General features: G+C 41.0%; 1 protein-coding gene across 1 annotated transcript in view; it reads right to left on the bottom strand.

Annotated features, from left to right (window-relative positions):
- Nucleotides 1-20,305, bottom strand: part of VAC14 (VAC14 component of PIKFYVE complex) — a 61,238-nt gene that overhangs the window by 9,478 nt on the left and 31,455 nt on the right. Inside the window, exons 13-14 of the mRNA XM_070952887.1 lie at nt 13,110-13,269; nt 3,531-3,663 (exon numbers count right to left, since the gene is read on the bottom strand). Coding sequence (XP_070808988.1) covers nt 3,531-3,663; nt 13,110-13,269 — 293 coding nt within the window. The remainder of the gene's footprint in view (nt 1-3,530; nt 3,664-13,109; nt 13,270-20,305) is intronic.

Raw genomic sequence — 20,305 nt, 5'->3', positions numbered from 1 at the left:
GGGGTGGGGTCCCTGGATGTTTCACTCCAAGGCCAACCCAGCAGAAGCAGACCTCCCCAAACACTTTTTGCCAAGAGGCTGCTCTTAAGCACTCCTCCCTCTGGACAGCCAGTGCCTTCTTTTGAGGAGGGGGTTATTACTGGGTTGGCTCCATATCCTGCTCTCCAGAGACTGAACGGAGGCTCTGCACTCCCCAACCTCAAGGGCAGCCAAGAAAGATATCTCCTCTGTAGGATCTCCCAAAGCCCTTGGCCCAGACCCTCACCAGAGGCCTCTCTTGCCTTCCGCCCAAGTCCAAATGACAGAGAAGCCCCCACTCCTTCCCTCGATCAGCAGCATAAAAAGAGATTGTACAACCATTTGTCTAAAATAGTATAAGGTATCCTGCTTGAGCAGAGGGTTGGTCCAGAGGTTGTCCCTTCCAATTCTGTTATTTTGTTAATGGGCAATGTTAGACTCGGCTTGAAAACTAAAATATGAGAGCAAGGAACTCCAGAGTAAGAACTATCCATAATCTAAAAAACTTTTATGACACACACTGGTCAGAACGGGGCAAAATTATTCCGATGTCCTGCTGGTAGCCTGAGCTCTAATTCCCACCGTCCTTTCCCCGTTCAATTCACCAAATGCTTGAAATTCCCAAACTGAGATCAGAAACATGGCCAATCATGAATTAATCCCCCCCCCCTTCTTTTCTGGCCTCCTTTTTCCCTCTGTGCTTATGCATTCGGGTGGAACACTCTATGCCCAAGTGGGAAAAGCAAAGAATTTCTTGGCAGTTACCTACAGCACCAGCCTGGAGAAGCACTGGGCCTGGCACACAAGCCTCCTCAGATGCCTCCTCCCAGTGCCAATCCAGGGCATGGGGTGAACCTGGCACAGGAGCCAATTAGGCAATGATGCCCAAATCTGTTGGACCTCACCAGTCGCTGCTTGAACCACCCAACTAAACCTCCCCAGGTTGTCTCTGGAACCACCACAAAGTTTTCTCTCAGCCCTGGTCAAAATCTGCTAGGCATGAATGTAAACTTTGTTTTTGGTAGGTCTGCTGGAATTACTGCCGTTTCTTGTTTAATATATTTTTAAGATGGGGGGAATCAGAGACCAAACTCAGTTTAATGTTTGATTCTAATTCCCGAGTGTGTTTTAAATTTGCTACCATTCATTTCTATAAAGAAACCTCTAACTTCTCAGAGTTCATCTCTGGTGACCAAAGTTGCCTCTCATAGGAAAAACTACCAATTCAGAGACCACTTCTCCTCCAGGCTGCTGCCCATCCAGGGGCTCCAGGGTCCACCCAGGTGGATCCAGACAGAGACTGAGTCGATCCCATCCAGCCTTCTTCACAAAGAAGTGCAGGAGGAAAAGACAACATCTTCACAAGGAAAAATGCAAGTCTTTGAAGGAATAGCTCCCAACCCTGGGCGGGGAGTGGCTCTGAATCAGCCATGCCTCTGGGCCACTTTCCTGGGGCGTCCCGAGACCTTGGCTGTCACCAGGGCTTGGGAGAAGCCAGCCAAAGCAAAGGGAGGGGCGGTTGTGAGCAACAGCAGAGAAAGGGGAAGAAGGAATTGGTGTAGGAGGGATTCTGAAGAAAGATGAACAAGGAGGGCCAGCCATACTTGGGTTACGCTTACAAGGGCAAGCCTTCATGAGAAAAGGCCTTCTTGCTCACGGCGATTAAAAAGTACATTTTAGGTCCAGCAGCAGAACACCTGGAGAACCAGGAGAAAAATGGGCCACAGGGAAGTAAAACATGCCCACAATTCTTCTGAAAGTGAATGAGCCAAATGAGCAATAGGGGAAGGGAGACCAGCCTGGGAATTTCATGGTCACATTTAGAAACAATTTGGGACTCACTATTCAAGTGCATTGGGGGCTAGAGAATCGCCTGGGTTTTAAATCTGGAAGTCAAAACTCAAAATAAGAGGAGTACATTAGAGAGAAAAGAACTTAATTTATCATATGTATGCTGATGTCACTAAAATGGTTTTATTCCTAAGAATGATGTAATTGTGCATCATATTTAAAGCCCGGATGACAAATACCTGTGTACTTCCTGCATATGAAGTAGCTTTTAACTGAAGCAGCAAAAAGTCTGATCAATAATTCAATATGATCAAAATTTAATTTGTTGCTTAAGAGATGAGTTTCTGATGCACATGCATTCATTTTAACAGATTTCTTTCTTTTGGATTTTTATTTATTTTTGTTTGTTTGTTTGTTTGTTTATTGTCTTTTTATCTTCTGGGAGTAGTGCTCTCGCCTCACCATCTGAAGGCTGTGAGTTCAATCCTAGGTAGAGGCAGATATTTCTCTCTCTGGGCACAATGAGAATATATCTGCTGAACAAAACTCCTCATTGGCGACAGGAAGGGCATCCGGCCATTAACGTTCTGCTAGCTTCATTCAGTTGCCCAGACTCTACACCGAAGTGCCCTGTTCTCCCCTGCCAGCCTGATCCTGAGGAAAGGCCTGTAGGATCCACTACCAGGGAGGTGCCAGATGAAGCCCAAGGGGTTGAGAGGCCCTGGTAGAACAGCCCAGCAGTGCCGAGGGGAGATGAGTCCTGCCCTCTGCTGAAAGACAGGCACATCCTGTCCCAATATTTCCCCCAAATGCCTCAGGCAGTGCTGCAGACAAAGCCCAAGCCGATAGACCCGTGATGGCGAACCTATTTCCCCAAGACGTTCCCTTCCTTGGTCAAAAGGATCTCTGCCCACCTGAGAATTACTTTTTTTTTTTTTTTTAAACAGACGCTGGTATGTTGCAAGTCATCAAGATAATTGCACTAGAATGCTTGTAAATAACCACTGGAACTAGTAAGGGTTAGGCAAATGGAGTTTTGAATGATCTTGCTGAATGGGACTACCCTTTTATCAAGAGACAAGTCTCTTGGGAACCATTTTGTGACTGCATGCTCTCAAGCTGCCAGATGTGTGTCTAGTCCTCCAAACTGCCTCCTCCAGGCTGACAGGTGAGCCTTTCAGAGGCTACTGCACAGGCAAGCAGTAACCACACAGGTCCAAATCAACTTTGCTGGGAATTCAGCTGCTTTTTCTACTCCCCTTCTTCAGCAGCTAATCCCTAAAGCTGGAGCCCTTGCTCTGGCCCACTAGGGACCCCAGACCCAAACCAATCTAGGATGAGGTTATCCAATAACTGACAAAGAATTACGTCTCTCTCCAATATTTGTGATGACCTGAAAACAGGGCCTGGAGGCAATTAATTTTGCAAAAGCCCACAGGAATTTATCTCAGGATAATTCTAGATTTCAGAATGGTCAGCTGCTGAAGAGCATTTCCAAAACACAGGCATATAATTTTAGATCCTTTAGTAAGTGCTGGCAACTTTTTCTTTTCCGTGAGGACCAAACAGTACTGCTACTAACTTGATGGTCAGGAGGTTGTTCTTTCTGGCTCCATCTCCAGAAAAGGGCCAGAGCCAGGAGCCTATCAGGAGGCTCCAATCATGGCGACCCATCAAAGACAAACTACTCAGAGGGAGGAGAAGACATAGCCTGGGCTCACCTGATGATGAAAGCTCCCCGGGTCTCCAGCAGCTTCCGCTCACTGCTAAACCTCTTGAGCAAGTTGATCATGAACTGGTAGAAGTAGGAATTCATGGTGGGGGTAGAGGGAGAGCACCCCATGCTCTTAGCTCCTGGAAGGAAAAGAGAGGTGGTTAGCTAAAGAAGAGGAAAGGAGACTCCACCCATTATGCAGACAACAAAGGAATCTGCAGGGCGTTGTAAGCAAGGGCTCCTCATTCCCTTTCCTGAACCGAGGAATCTGCTCCTCCTGCAGGTCCCAAGTAGAAGGAAAAAATGGTCAAATGTCACTGGAGTTCCTGCAACAAGTGAGCCTCCTCAAGGTGCAGAGACAACACTGCACAACGCAATAACTCAGAGAAGCTGGCTGAGAAGGAGACAATTATTCACTTGTCACTATAAACATATTTTCTTTTCTTTTTTTTTTATTGAAAAAGTTTTACAAGTACAAATTTTCCCATTCCTCCCCCCTTTTCCCTCCCTAACCCTCCCTAGCCCTCCCCTCCTCCCATGACTTCCCCAAGGTGAAATCCAAATCATATTATATCATACTTTACTGCCCTTCTAATCTCCCCCGTTTACTATACATTTCTACATAACATTGAACTATTCTACCCCCTATATACTATACATTTCTACACAACATTCAACTAAAAGCTATCTGATACTTCCTAGTTTGGTATTTATTCTGCACATAATCTATCCATTTCTTCCACTCCCATGCATAAGTCTCTTGAGTCCGGTCTTTTAAGTATGCTGATATCTTCGCCATTTCTGCAAAACTGGCCATCTTCAAAGTCCATTCTTCAATAATAGGCAAAACATCCCTTTTCCAATATTGACCAATCAGTAACCTAGCTGCTGTCACCATGTACAATATCAATTTTGTTTCACCCATTGAAAAACCCTTAACTATACCAAAAAAAAACAATTGAGGAGAAAATTGGAGTTTTTTCTTCAAAACATTTTGCATAACCCACCAAATTTTTATCCAGAAAGCCTTCACTTTCTTGCAAGTCCACCATGTATGATAATATGTAGCATCCAAACAATCACATCTCCAACATTTTGGTTGAACATTAGGATACATGCATGACAATTTCTTAGGATCTAAATGCCATTTATAAAACATTTTATAAAAATTCTCCCTTAAATTCTGCGACTGTGTAAACTTAACATTCTGAACCCATATTTTTTCCCAAGTTTCCATCATAACTGGTTCTCCAAAATTTTGCGCCCATTTTATCATACAATCTTTAACCAGTTCATTTTCTGAGTCTCTTTCTAACAAAACATTATAAACCCTCTTGATTGGGCCTTTCTCTTTTATCTGTCTAACCAATTCTTCTTCATGCAACATTAAACCAGTTTTTTGATCTTCTCTCCATCTCAGTTGAAGTTGATTATACTGTAACCAAGTTAAATTAATCCCTTCTTCCAACAGTGTGTTTAATGTCTTTAGTTGCCATCTGCCCCCATCATTAAAAAGTACTTCTTTGTATAAAACCCCCCCGAGTGACTTTATATTTATATTCCGTATGATATGACCAAGATCCAACCACAACAGTATTTTATAATCCCATTTGAACCGGTGCTCTTCCATACTCTCATCAAGGAGTTTCTAAGCATATGGCTGTTAAATACTTTATCCACTTTATTTTCATAGAATAAATATGCATGCCAACCAAATTCAAGATCATAACTCTCTATATTCAATATTCCAGTCTTTGTCCTTCCAAACCAATCACTTGCTTGTGTCAACGCTGCTGCTTCATAGTACAGTCGCAGGTTTGGAAGTTTAAGACCACCCCTTTCACGAACATCTTGCATAATTTTCAATTTCACTCTTGGCTTTTTCTCATTCCAAACAAATTTATTCACTCATTTTTGCCATTCCATCAACTGTTTATCACTTTTAAGCACCGGAATCATTTGAAACAAAAATAAAAATCTAGGTAGAACATTCATTTTAACTGCTGCTATTCTTCTAAGTAGAGACAGCTGCAGTTTTTTCCAAGTTTCCATATCCTTTTGTACCTTTCGCCACAACACCTCATAATTGTTTTGGAACAATTTTATATTTGAATCTGCAACTTGAACTCCTAGATATCTCACCTTTGATACTATTTCAAAGCCTGCCTTCCTTTCAAGTTCTTTCTTTTGATCAACTGTCATATTTTTAACTATCATCTTGGTTTTTTTCTGATTCAGTCTAAATCCTGATACCATACCATATTCTTCTATAATGTCTTTCATCTGAATTATTGATTCCATCGGCCGTGTTAGGGTAACAACCAGATCATCTGCAAATGCCCTTGTTCTGTAGTTCTCTTGCCTTATAACTATTCCATTCAAAGTACTCGAGTCCCGTATTGTATTCAACAAAACTTCTAGATTTAGAATAAACAACAACGGGAATAACAGACAACCTTGTCTTGTGCCTTTTTCTATACTGAAGTTTGTAGTTAAGCTTCCATTAATGATAATTTGTGCCGTTTGCTCTTGGTAAATTGCTGAAACCGCCTGCACAAACTGCTCCCCAAAGTCCATCTTTCTTAAAGTCTTTAATAGAAAGTTCCAGTTCACTCGATCAAAGGCCTTCTCCGCATCCAAAAACACCAGTACTGCAGAGGTCTGTTTATTCTTCTCAAGATATTCCAATAAATCTATAATTTGCCTCACATTGTCCTTCATGTATCTGCCTTCTATAAATCCTGCTTGATCATGATGAACCACCTCTTGAATAACTGGCATTAATCTGTTGGCTAATACTTTTGCAAAAAATTTATAATCCGTATTCAGGAGAGATATTGGTCTAAAATTTTCCGGTTTTGTAGAACCTGCTTCCTCTTTCAGTATCAAAGAAACAAAAGCTGCTTTCCACAAAGGGGGTATTTTACCCCCTTGTTGTATGCTACAAAATAAATCTTTAAGATGTTCAATCATTTCTACTTGTAAAGTTTTATAATACACTGCAGTTAAACCATCCGTTCCTGGAGCTTTAGCTGTTTTCAATTGTTTAATAGCAACAATAATCTCCTCAGCTGTTATTGGCAAACTCGTTCTTTCCTTTTGATCGCTAGAAATTTTCATAACTCTCCTTTCTTCTAGATATTTATTTATAAGTTCATTCTGTATATCATCTTTGGCATATAATTTGGTATAATAATCTAAGAAGGCTTCTTTAATTAGTCTTTGTTGAAAAACTTCCTTCCCTCCATACTCAATACTGCCAATAATCCGAGTACTCTGTTGTTTCCTCAGTGTGTAAGCTAACCACCTGCCCGGCTTATTAGCGTTGCAAAATGTATTATGTTTCGCAAATTGTAGATTAGTTGCTGCTTGTTCCGCTGTAAGCATTTGAAATTGGTCTTTCAAAAGTTTTATAATTCCTTGTAATTTTTCATCTGTTGGATTTTTTATAAGCATCTGTTCTTTTTTCTTTATCTCTCCTTCCAATTCTAATCTTTTTCTTTGTTTATTTGATTTATGTTTAGAATTCATATGGATCAGTACCCCCCGCATATACGCCTTACTCGCATCCCAAACAATTTCAATAGGGGTACCCTTATTCAAGTTCATTTCAAAAAATTCCTTCATTTGTTTTTTAAGTTCATTTACATTCTTTTCATATCTAAACAAGTTTTCATTTACTCTCCACGATCTTCTCTCATTCTTTCCCATTTCTATTTCTATCCATACCGGGCTATGGTCAGTTAAAGTCCTCGGAAATATCTTTGTTTTCTTTGTTTTTAAAAGTAAATCAGCCGTAAGTAGAATAAAATCAATCCTAGAGAAGGATCTATGTCTATCTGAAAAAAAAGTAATGTCCAATTCTTTTGGGTTATGCATTCTCCATATATCTTTCAATTCCAAATCTTCTTTCATATCAAAAAAGATCTGTGGTAATTTAACACATGACTTTGCCCAACTCTTTTTATCTTTTTTAGGATCTATTACTCCATTCCAATCTCCCATAAGTAAAATAGATCTGAAGTCCCAGTGTAATATTTTAGTATACAATATTTTATAAAAATTTTCTTGTTGCTGATTAGGAACATAAATTCCAATCACCAAAATTGGACCATTATCTGTAGAAAGTTCAATTGCTATATATCTTCCACAGTCATCTACTTCTAAAATTTTTGCTGGCAATCTTTTATTTATATAAATCACTACACCATTCTTTTTCTCCGAATTTGAGGCTATAAACTGTGCTCCTAATCTAGGATTTATCAAATATTTTTGATCTTGTGTTCTAATATGAGTTTCTTGTAGGCAAATAACATCATTATTAAATTGTCTCAGATAATGAAATATCTTCCTTCTTTTCTGTGGTGAATTCAGTCCATTTACATTCCAAGATAAAAACTTAATTGTCATTTGTAGTCTCCTGAAGCGTTAAGAGCATTTGCTGAAGTTTCTATTCCAGACTGGTAGTTTTCGGTTTAGCTCCTCCCATAGCTTCGGATTTTTGTGCTTTACCATTGACTCCCTTCTTATCTTGCGATAACTTAGATCTCTGTTATTGTTGTTTCTCTAGAATTTGTTTATAAGCTGCTCGAGTTATACGCTGGTCTTTAGCATTGTGCAACATCAGGTCGAGATCCGCTGCCACTTCTCTTGTATTTTTAGGTGGTCCACCTATAGCCTCTAGAGGAAGATCCAGCAACAGTTCATCTAAAAGGCCCCCTGTTGCTCCTTGAGTTTCCATTACCTCCACCTCCATCTGTTTCCGCTGCTCTTCGAGCTCTTGTTCAAATTGCTTCCCTTTCTCACCCTCCATTATACCTAACACTGAGGATGTACGTGGAGATGCTGCACCAGTTTTGAAAACATTGAAATAAAATTCTTCCGCTTTTTCAACAGTATTTAATCGATATCTCTCTCCTTGATACCTCAATATTATGCCAACTGGAGCATCCCATCTGAATGGAATTTGTTGTTTCTTTAGTTCAATCACCAAAAATCCAAAATCCTTTCTATCTCTTAGTATCTTAGGTGGCAACTCTTTGTAAATCCCAATCTCTCTTCCATCCACTTGAATAGTAGAAACAAAAGACTTTTGTAAGATATCATTTCTTATTTTTCTATCTGTAAAGTAGATCACCACATCTCTAGGTAATTGCTTTTGCCTTGCCACCCAAGAATTCACTCTATAGACCTTGTCAATCTTGCACAAAATCTCCTCAGGGTCAACCTTTAACATCACAGCCAGGGCATCAGCACAAACCCTTCTCAGATCCTCTCTATTGTTCTCTTTTATTCCTCTCAGTCTTACAGCAAACTCCATGAATCTAAATTGCATCATTGTCACTTCATTTTCAATCCTTTGCGTTTTATTATCAACATTAGAAATTTTATAATCAGCTTCCTTCATTTTAGATTCTATTTCTGAACTAAGTTCTTCCACTTTTTTATCAATCTGGACAACTGCTTCTGACAGACCAGTCACAACTGTCAGTATATCACGCTTCATCTTGTCATACTTTTCTTGAACCGCCTCCTTAATTTCCTGTTGAGATTTTTCAAATTTCTGGTCCAAAACTTCATTTTGATTCAACAGAGCCGCAGCAATAAATTCCTTCAAATCTTTAAAACCAGTCTCCTGTGCTTGGCTCTGAGTCTGCAAATTTAATAGCTGCTCTTGTGACTTGGGGGTGGGAGAACCCCCCCCCCTGCAGCTTTAGCGGCTGGCTTTGTTTGCTTTGAAGCCATACTGCCACGCAATCTAATTCTTTCTAAGAAGGAAGTCTTCCCTCCCTTTTGACCACAAAGTCCTCTCAAAAATTTCCCCAGCTTTAATCAAATCTCTATAGGAGAAGAAACAGATAAGAGTCACTTTAAAAAGAACTTTTCCCTTCTCTTCTAGCCAGCGCTGTGCTTTAGATACTTTGTAACTTGTTAGAACACTCAGGCAAATCCACTTTCGCTTTCAGCTTTTTTCCTTACCGCTGAAGCCGGACGCCATTTTAACAAAGTTTCACTTTTTCTCAGTTCTTAAATTCATTCACAGGGCTAATAAAAATACTTGCAGTTTGAATTTCAAGTCCAGATTCCACCCTGTTTATTTTTGGTAATTCTCTTGGCTTTCACTAGTTACGTTGGTCACGTCGTCTGGCTCTGCTGGATGCAGAGTTGTCCCCGGAGTCCGGAGCCTCGGCGAGCTGGATAGGGAGCCTCACCCTGCTTCCTCCCCAGAAGCAAAAAAGACAGTCTGGGGACTTCACAGGGGGCTCTACCTTGTCTCGCCAGCTCTCCTCCCGATTCCTCAGGATCGTGGAGTTTTTCAAGCTGCCTCTCAGCTGTAGAGGCGGCTCTTTACGGGTGGCGGGGCTGGCGGTCTTGAAGGGACCGTCTAACGACGACGGCGGCACCAACCAGAAACATATTTTCAATAGCTCATCTGAATGTCTAACAGTTCCATGAGAAATTGACAATGGAATTCTCCTGGGAAGATGAAAATCTTGTTTAGTTGCTCAGCACTAACCTCCAAAAATCCATCACCAGATTGTCTCCCCAAAGAATCTGCCCCCTTACCTTCAAATGGCCCTTTCAGCCCCATTTAAGGAAAGGCCCACCTCCCTTTGATCTGAATCTGAAAGGTTTCCCCAGAGGTACGTCTCATTCTAGATGTCTCTAATTTTCCATCACAGGCTTCCAAACCAGGTTGTTCTTCACCTGGTGAGGATTTCATCCAAGAAATCCTCCCTATTGCCAACATTTCTATAGGCTGAATTGCCTATGGGAAGATTGAAAGGCTTGCTTCATTTCATCTAATGCTTCTTCGCAAGCATTAATGGTTGGAAAAGACAAAGAACAAGGCCTGGAAGATGCACTCAAACATGGAGAAATATCCTTTCCAACCTAGATATACGGAAGGCCATGAATTCAAGAATGAACTGAGAAAATCTCCAGCAAAGTCACCCGCAAGAGCCAGGCATGGTTTATGTTGGACAATGGAGCAGAATTGCCTGGTGCCAGAGAATAATCTCAGCAGACTTGTGCTTCAAAACAGGAATTAGAGTTCACTCAGATCCTCAGGGAGGAAAGAGCTCCTGGTGAAATGACAATATTTTGTAAAACATAACAGCCAAACCTGTTTTATTGGATCATTAGGCTGGTCATCTTCCACCCACCCTGATTCCAAGGCCCCCCCTGCAATGGTCAACGCAATTGAGGCTTCCAGACCAATCACCACCTCTTCCGTGCAAGGGCAAGACAGCCTCAGCGGCCCTATCAGCCCCATGGCTCTCTGCTCCCACAATGGGGCAGTCTTCACAGAGCCAACAGCCTTGCAGCACCCCCACCCCCTGGCACTCCTCAGCCAATGTTGGGATTCAGCCGGTTTGCACCGGTTCACGAGAAACATTTGTTAACTTTCTGAGCAGTTCAGCGAAAATCTCCTTCCAACAGCCTTTTGTTTTTCCCACTTTACAGGGCTAATCCTGTCAGGAAGGCAGGAAGGAAACATTCTGGTGTACCTTTCTGCATTGTTTCTAGCCTAATCCTTATCTTTATTGCTGTGCTTAAGTTTTTTCAGAAACTGCCTTTGGGTTAAGCCTCGTTACATTGTAACAGCAGTTAATAGTTCTTGGCAGTATGCCTAGACTAGCCGGAGCCACTTCTCTGGAGTTTTTTTTCCCTCGGCTGATACTTTTATTAGGAGCTTGACTTTTTTTAAAGCTTTTTACACTGCTTTAGTGGCTCCTGGCACTGTCCTTTTGGGGTGCACCACAAGGCAGGATGGAAGCTTGGCACTGTCTGATTCCTTAAATCTGGATGATTTCCTTAGGATATCTTGTGAGGTGAGTGAGACCAGCTGGTATCTTTAAGCGGTGCAAATGGATCTAACGATTGCTTCTTCTGGGTGGGAAAGGGTGTTTTGTCAGTTCACTGAACACAGTAGTCTCTCGTCTATGGGGATTCTTCAGTCATCCAGGCCATGGTTGTCCCAAAGGTGCTTTTTTCAAGAGGCAACTGGACTTTCTTTCTTTTTTTTAAATTTGATTTATATGCCGCCCTTCTCCGGAGACTCAGGGCATCTTACAGTGTGTTAAGCAATAGCCTTCATACTTTTGTATATTTTATACAAAGTCAGCTTATTGCCCCCACAAACTGGGTCCTCAATTTACCTACCTTAGAAAGGATGGAAGGCTGAGTCTGGTGAGATTTGAACTTATTTTAATTGCAGACAGCTGGTGTTAAAATTACAGTGCTTTTATCTATCCAGGCTCCTTGGTTTCTTGGTTTCCAGAAAGTCCAGTTGCCTCTTGAAAAATTACCTTTGGGACAGGAGTCTTTTTCATTGCTTTGGAGTGGCCAAGGCACATGATTGCTCACTGATAGTAAGATTTTTTTAAAAAAGAGGTAGGGATGTGGATGCTCTTTCCGATTCATTGTAGTTTTCTCTCATGATAATAAGGCTTAGTGACATGGCACCAGGCTTGAAGTTTATTTAGATATCTGTGGCATGTACTAATTTTATTGTGATCCTGACAAGCTTGGGAGGCTTGAACCTGGGTCCCCTGTTGTCTCTTTAGCTTGGCATTTTGTAGCCCAAGTGTGCCCACCCACTTTCTGGATAGCTTAGATGACCTCTCTGCTAAAGGGTTTCACTTTATGAGCAAGAGTTGGCTGTTGATAGTTATTGTTGCATTTTAACTATTTTAATTCCTCAAGGTGCTCTGGCACCCTGCCTGATTTGTAACTCCCGGTTGCAGGTATTGCTGATGAAAAGGAAAGTATTCTGACAGAATGGTTTAGGTTTCCATGATTGCTGTGATTGTCATTGATCTTCAGTGTGTATTCCACCATTTCTAATGATTGGTATTTAGGGCAGCTTTTTGCAAGCAAAGCAGATTTCTGTATTTTTGTACAATTAATCCTTGACTTACAACAGTTCATTTAGTGACCATTCAAAGTTACAATAACACTGAAAAAAGTGACTTATGACCATTTTTCACACTTATGACCGTTGCAGCATCCCCAGGGTCACGAGAGGCCAGGCAAGGCAAAACGTCCCTCAACATGATTGACGTCGAGTTGGCCATGCCCACCCAGTAACATGACCAACCCAGCCATGCCTACCCAGCTAGTCATTAGGGCAGAGAATCGGTTGTTAAATTATTTGAATCTGACCACTGCTCTCAGCTACTTTTTACAGAGACCACTCATTCATTTTGTCCAGCTCAGGTTTAGCATGCAGGAACAAGACCAAGAAAATGGCTTTAAAGATCAAGATGAGGTGAAGAAAGCCAAGATTTTGATTCCATTACAATACCATTGGCACAAAAAACTTCTGTTCTTACAAGCATCACAAGGCAGCCTAACAATGGAAAGACCTTGCCCAATTCCCTCAACCCCCAAGACAGCAGCAGCAAAACCCGCCAGGAGAATCTCACATCTGAAGCAGACGGGGCAGAAGGACTTGCTCCTCCACCATCATGAGAGGCAACTTCTATCTATTCATGGCCTCCTTTGGAATGAGAAGCCAAAGACTAGGGCTGCTCAGAATCTGCTCCCTTTGCCAGGTAGCGGCTGGAGATGAAGCACTTACCAGAGGAGGAGACAGCTTGGCTACTTTTGGCCGAAGTGTGCACAGGCAGGTCCAGTTGCTCCAACCGGAGCCCGGGGCCCTCCTGCAGCCCTCGGTCTTCCATCTGGCCAGCTGGGGAGGAGGCAATCTCTGCCAAAACTTCAAGGTCCTTGAGAATAACCTGGGATCAGCAAGAGAGAAAATGGCTGATGAGGCCACAAGGAAATGGGCAGCAACCAGGGAGACTGTGTAGTATATATAGTACTATATATCACCTCCCACCCCCTGCCCCGGCGACAGCAGATCAAATCAAACTCAGGGTTGACTCAGCCTTCCATCCTTCCGAGGTGGGTAAAATGAGGACCCAGATTGTGGGGGCAATAAGCTGACTTTGTATAAAAAAGAACACCGCTTGGGGGGGCCGAAAGCCCTACTAAGCAGGTATATACAAAAGTATGAAGGCTATTGCTTAATGCATTGTAAGCCACCCTGAGTCTTTGGAGAAGGGCGGCATATAAATCGAACCAATAAATAAATAAATAATAAATAAATGAGCCATTTAATGGGCTCCATCCTGCTCTGGGTTCCCCAGGCCCACTGGCAGAACCAGGTCTTCAGCGCCTTCCGGAAGAGTATTGGGGGGGGGCATTCTAATCTCTGGGGAATGATGTTCCAGAGAGAGGGAGCCACCACGGAGAAGGCCCTTCTTCTGGGTCCCACCAGGTATATCTCCCTCGGGGATAGGACCCGCAACATTCCCTTCCTCCCCGCTCTGATGAGTCAGGTAGATGTAGCCAGCAAGAGAAGATCCCTCAGATAACCTGGTCCCAAGCCATGAAGGGCTTTAAAGGTGACAACCAGCACCTTGAATTGCACCCGGAAGCAAATCGGCAATCAATGCAGGTCCTGCAGGAGAGGTGATACATATGCACACTGGGGACTGCACAAAACCATACAGGCTGCTGCATTTTGCACCAACTGGAGCTTCCGGATGCTCTTGTGTTGCAATAGTCAAGACAAGAAGTGACTAGGGCATGAATGTGAGTAGGGACTGTTGGTCCAGGAAAGGGCATAACTGGCGCACAACCAGCAGTTGCACAAAGGACCTCCTGGCCACGACCGCCACCTGCTCTTTGAGCAGGAGTCGTGAGTCCAGGAAAACCCCTAGATTACACACAGGATCTGTTTGGGGTAGTGCCACCCCATCCAAGACCAAAGGTGGTATTTCTCCCTGAGCCAACGAACCCCAAATCCAGAGCCACTTGGTCTTGCAAGGGTTTAGCTTCAACCTGTTGCTCCCCATCCAGCCCCTAACAGCCTCTAGGCCTTTAGCCACTGCGAGAGGGAGGACACGGCATCACTTAACTCACCACAGGCCAAGACTGAGTATCATAAGCATATTGGTGATACCTCAATCCATGGTGACAGATGATCTCGCCCAGCGGCTTCATATAAATGTAGAACAGGAGTGGAGAGAGTACCAAGCCCTCTGGAACCCCATAAAGCAGTGGGCGAGCGGTGGATCTCTCCCCTCCTATCAACACTGATTGAGAGCAGCCACAGAGGAAGGAAGTGAACCAGGATAGCACAAGGCCTCCCACTCCCATCCCCTGAAGCCGCCCCAGGAGAATACCGCCAAAAGCTGAGATGGCAAGTAGAGCAAGGATGGATGCACTACCCCCATCCCACTCCTGCCAGACATCATCCAAAAGTGCGACCAATGCCATTTCTGTCCCAAATCCAGGCCTGAATCCTGATTGGTAGGGGTTAAGATAATCTGTTTCATCCAGAAACCTCTGGAGCTGCCACACAATCACCTTCTCAACCACTTTCCCCAAAAAGGGAAGATTGGAGACAGGTCAGAAATTATCCAATCAGGTGGAGACCAGCGATGGCTTCTTCTTCTTCTTTTTTTTTTATTGAAAAGTTTTACAAAAAAGAAATACAAAATTTTTCCCCCCCATGTTCCCCCCCCTTTCCCCCCTTCATCCCACCCTCCCCCCCCGACTTCCCAGAGCAAAATACAAGGTATTTCATTTAATCAAACATAAACTAGATTAATCTACTTATCCTCAAAGTACTGCCTCCCCCACTGAAACCTTAACTCCACTACAGATAACCAAATACTTCTAATACTAACATTCATTCATAAGCTATTTAATATTTTCTTGTCTGATACTTATTTTGGATATAATCAATCCATCGTCTCCATTCCGATACGTATCTTTCTTGCGTGTGGTCCTTCAAATACACCGAGATTTTTGCCATTTCTGCTAGGTTTGTTACTTTCAATATCCACTCTTCAATAGTAGGCAAAGAGTCCTTCTTCCAATATTGAGCTATCAGCAGCCTAGCTGCTGATATTAAGTTCAAAATCAATTTAGTCTCTGAAACTGTACAGTCCGTAATTATACCCAATAGAAACAATTGCAAGTTCGAGTACATACACGATAATTTTTTAGGATCTAAGTGCCATCTATAAAACATTTTATAAAAATTCTCTCTCAAATTTTGTGCTTGCGTAAATTTAACATTTCTGACCCAAATCTTTTCCCACGTTTCCATCATCACTGGTTCCTGAAAGTTTTGTGCCCATTTTATCATACAATCCTTAACCAATTCTGTTTCTGAGTCTATTTCCAGTAATGCATTATACAACCTTTTAATATGCATCTGACTTTGATCTCTAATCTGTTTCACCAAATTTTCCTCATTTTGCATAACCCCAATTTTTTGATCCTCCCTCCATCTAGCTTGAAGCTGACCATACTGAAACCAAGTATAAATTATCCCTTCTTCTTTTAATTCATCTAGAGATTTCAGTTGCAACTTACCCCTTTCCAAAAGAAGAAGCTCTTTATAGGTAATCACCTCTATTTTTTGCTCTATACTTATATTTTCTATTGCATGTCTGGGATTTGCCCATATAGGTATCTTATAGTTCAGCTTATATTGGTACTTTTTCCAAACCCTCAACAATGCATTTCTGAGTATATGACCCTTAAACACTTTATCCACTTTTTTTTCATACAACAAATAAGCATGCCATCCATATAACAAATCATAACCTTCTATGTTTAACATTCTTTCTTCAGTTAGGTTAAACCAATCACTAATTTGTGATAAAGCTGCTGCTTCATAATACAATCTTAAATTAGGCATTTTAAGACCTCCTCTCTCACGTATATCCTGTATAATTTTCAGTTTCACTCTTGGTTTCTTCCCAGCCCAAATGAAAGTATTAACCCCTTTCTGCCATTCCATCAGATTTCCATCTTTTTTAAGCACTGGTATCATTTGGAACAAAAATAAAAACCTAGGTAGTACATTCATTTTTATTGCTGCTATCCTTCCCAGTAGTTATAGTTGTAACTTTTTCCGTTTTTCCATTTCTTTCTGTACTTTTTGCCAAAGAATTTCATAATTATTTTTATACAATTTCGTATTTGAGGCTGCAATATATACTCCTAAATACTTAACCTTTTTAACTACTTCAAACCCCGTTATCCTCCCTAACTCTTGTCTTTGAGTTATAGATAAATTTTTAGTTATCATCTTTGTCTTGTGTAGATTTACTTTAAATCCAGATACTTTACCATATTGAGCTACTATATCCAACATATAGGGAGCCGCTTCTATAGGTATACATATAAAGTAAGAACCAGGTCGTCTGCAAACGCTCTAATCCTGCTGTCTAATTACAATTCCTTTTATTTTGCCAGAATCACGTAGCTTATTCAACAAAACTTCTAAAGTTAAAATAAACAACAATGGCGACAAGGGACAGCCCTGCCTCGTACCTTTCTCAATTTTAAACACATCTGTTAAACCTCCATTAATTATTATTTGTGCTGTTTGTTCCTGATATATTGCTCTAATTGAATGTATGAAATACTCCCCAAAGTGCATTTTTTCTATTATTTTAAACAGAAATTGCCAGTTCAATCGATCAAATGCTTTCTCTGCATCCACGAATATAAACGCTGCAGGGACCTGATAATTTTTCTCCAAATATTCCAATAAGTTTATAATTTGCCTAACATTATATTTCATCTGTCTCCCTTTTATAAAACCTGATTGGTCATTGTGAATAACTTGTTGCATAACTGGCATTAATCTATTCGTTAGTATCTTAGCAAAAATTTTATAATCCGTGTTCAAAAGTGAAATTGGCCTAAAATTTTCAGGTTTGATAGTTTTGATCTTCCTTCGGAATCAATGAAACAAAAGCTGTTCTCCAAGAGGGTGGAACTCCTCCCCCTGATTGAATTTTACAAAATAGAGTTCTAAGCGGCTCTACCATTTCAAGCTGTAAATTCTTATAATAAACAGCTGTTAGTCCATCTGTTCCTGGAGCTTTCCCTATTTTTAACTGCTTAATTGCCGCAACAATCTCCTCAGAAGTTATTGGTTGATTCAATCCTTCCTTCTGTTCCAACGTTAATTCCAAAATATTCCCTTCCTTTAAATATCTATCTATATCTATACCTTGTATTGAGTCACTAGCATATAACTTTGTATAAAATTCCAGAAAAGCCTTTCTAATCATATTCTGTTGGTAAACTTCCTTACCTCTATATTCTATCTTACTAATGACTCGTGCTTTCTGTTTTTTCCTCAACATGTAGGCCAACCACCTACCTGGTTTATTGGAATTACAAAATGTATTATGTTTAGCATATTGTAAACTAGTTGCCACCTGATCAGCCATTAACATATTAAATTGCCCTCGTAGTATATTTATTGTTTCTTTTACTTTCTTATCTCCTGGATTAGATATAAGTAATTGTTCTTTTTTATTTCTTCCTCTAACTCTTTACGCTTCTTTTATTGTTTTAGTCTATATTTATTATTCATATGTATTAGGATACCCCTCATATAGGCCTTACTAGCATCCCAGACCATTTCCATAGGAGTACCCTTGTTCATGTTAATAACAAAAAATTCTCTCATTTGTTTTTTAAGCTCCTTTACATTTTCTTCATATCTAAATAAGTTTTCATTCAACCTCCAAGACCTCCTTTCTCCCCTCTCCTGTTCAAATTCAATCCAAACCGGACTATGATCAGTTAAAGTTCTTGGACATATCTTCGTCTTCTTCACCCTGGAAATAAAATCATTTATGATAAGTATAAAATCAATCCTGGAGAAGGATTGGTGTCTATCAGAAAAAAAAGTAAAATCTTTTTCCTCCAGGTTACGTTCTCTCCAGATATCTCTCAGTTCTATATCTTCCATCATATCAAAAAAAGATTTAGGTAGTTTTGCACGTGCTGAAGTCTTTGATAAGCTTTTTTTATCTTTCTGCGTATCAATTACTCCATTCCAATCACCCATTAATATAAAAGATTTATAGTCCCACTGTATTATTTTAGTATGTAAAAATTTATAAAACTTGTCTTGTTGCTGGTTAGGGGCATATATTCCAATAAGAAGCATTTTTCCAGACTGTGTCAATAATTCAATTGCAATATATCTTCCTTCCTTCCTGCCTCAATTAGATTAGCTGATAGTTCTTTCCTTACATATATGACTAGTCCATTTTTCTTCTCTGGCGCTGATGCCACAAAATTTGTACCTAATCTTGAATTTATCAAATATTTTTGGTCTGATAATCTAATATGTGTTTCTTGTAAGCAAATAACATCATTGTTAAATTGTTTCAAGTAGTGAAATACTTTCTTTTTTGTGGTGAGTTTAGGCCATTAACATTCAAAGATAGGAATTTAATTGCCATCTTTAGTCTTTCGAAGCCTTGTGAGCATCAGCTGAAGCTCCTCCTCCACCTTACTCTTCGGCCTAGCTCCCCCCACTGCTTCTGTTTTTTGGACTTCTTGAGATGAATCTTGAGATTGTTGCCCTTTTGATTGTTGTTGTTGCAATTTATAAGTTGATCGGGTCAGTCGTTGTGCTTTCGGCTCTCCCTTCTTAGGTGGTTCCAAAGTTTGGGTAAGCCCCCAAAATCCAAATCTTCTTCCATAATAATTCCTCCAGCTGCAGCATAGGTTTGTATCTGTTTTCCATCTTTTTCAAGATGGAAAACAGATGTTATGTTTTTCAACATAACATTACATCTCCATTTTCTTCCTCACCGGGGGGGGATCCAGTCTGTAAGACATTTACATAAAAATCTTTTGTCTTCCAAACTGTGTTTAACCAGTATCTTTCTCCTTTATAAGTCACTATTAGACCAGTTGGAATGTCCCATCTGTATGCCACTTGTTGATTTCTCAACTCATTTACCAGAAAGCCAAAGTCTTCCCTGCTTCTCAACATCTTTGGAGGAATCTCTTTCAGAACCACCACCTCCTGCCCAGCCACCTGAACTTTATTCTTGTAAGAAGCTTGTAAAATTTCATTTCTGATCCTCCTAGATGTAAAGTAGATCACCACATCTCTTGGCAGCTGTCTTTGTTTTGCCAACCAGGAATTAACCCTGTAAATTTTATCAATTTGGATTGCCACATCTTCTGGTCTTCCTTTAATTATCTCTGTAACAGCATCAGCACAAATGTCTTTTAAATTTTCTTTGCTATTTTCCTTCAGGCCTCTCAATCTCAGAGCAAACTCCATAGATCTGTATTGTAACATTACCAATTCATCATCCACTTTCTCTGTTCTAGTCATGACATCACCCATTTTGCTTTCCAAATTTAAGTTGGCTTCATTAATTTCTTCAACTTTCCCATCAAGCTGAATAACAAGATTTGAGAGTCCTGATACAGCAAAAACAATATCATCTCTTATTTTATCGTGCTCCTTTGAAAATGCTCCCTTGATCGAGCTTATGTCTTCCTCAATTTTCTTAAATTTCCTTTCAACAAGTCATGTTAAATTGTTGGGCTTCTGGTTTGGCTTCCGTTGCCGCCAGACGGTCCCTTGAGACCGCCAGCCTCGTCGCCCGTAAAGAGCCGCCTTTACAGCTGAAAGGCGGCTCGAAAAACTCCATTTCCGTAAGGAAACGAGAGACAGAGCCGGCGAGGGCAGGTAGAGCCCTCTGCGAAGTCCCCAGAGTTCTTTTTTTGTCTCTGGGGTGGAAGCAGGATGAGGCTCCCTATTTTCGCTTGCCACTGCTCCGGGCTTCGGGAGAACTCTGCGCTTTGCAGAGCCAGGCGATGGGACGAGACCAACTAATGAAAACTAACAGATTCTCTGAACAAGAAGGATGAAATTCGGACCTGGGACCCTAAATTGCAAGTATTTCCAATAACCCTAAG

The sequence above is a fragment of the Pituophis catenifer genome, unplaced genomic scaffold (assembly GCF_029215685.1).
Source record: "Pituophis catenifer annectens isolate HBS135680 unplaced genomic scaffold, rPitCat1.0.hap2 SCAF_13, whole genome shotgun sequence".
NCBI lineage: Eukaryota > Metazoa > Chordata > Lepidosauria > Squamata > Colubridae > Pituophis > Pituophis catenifer.
This window is presented reverse-complemented; position numbering and strand designations above follow the sequence as displayed.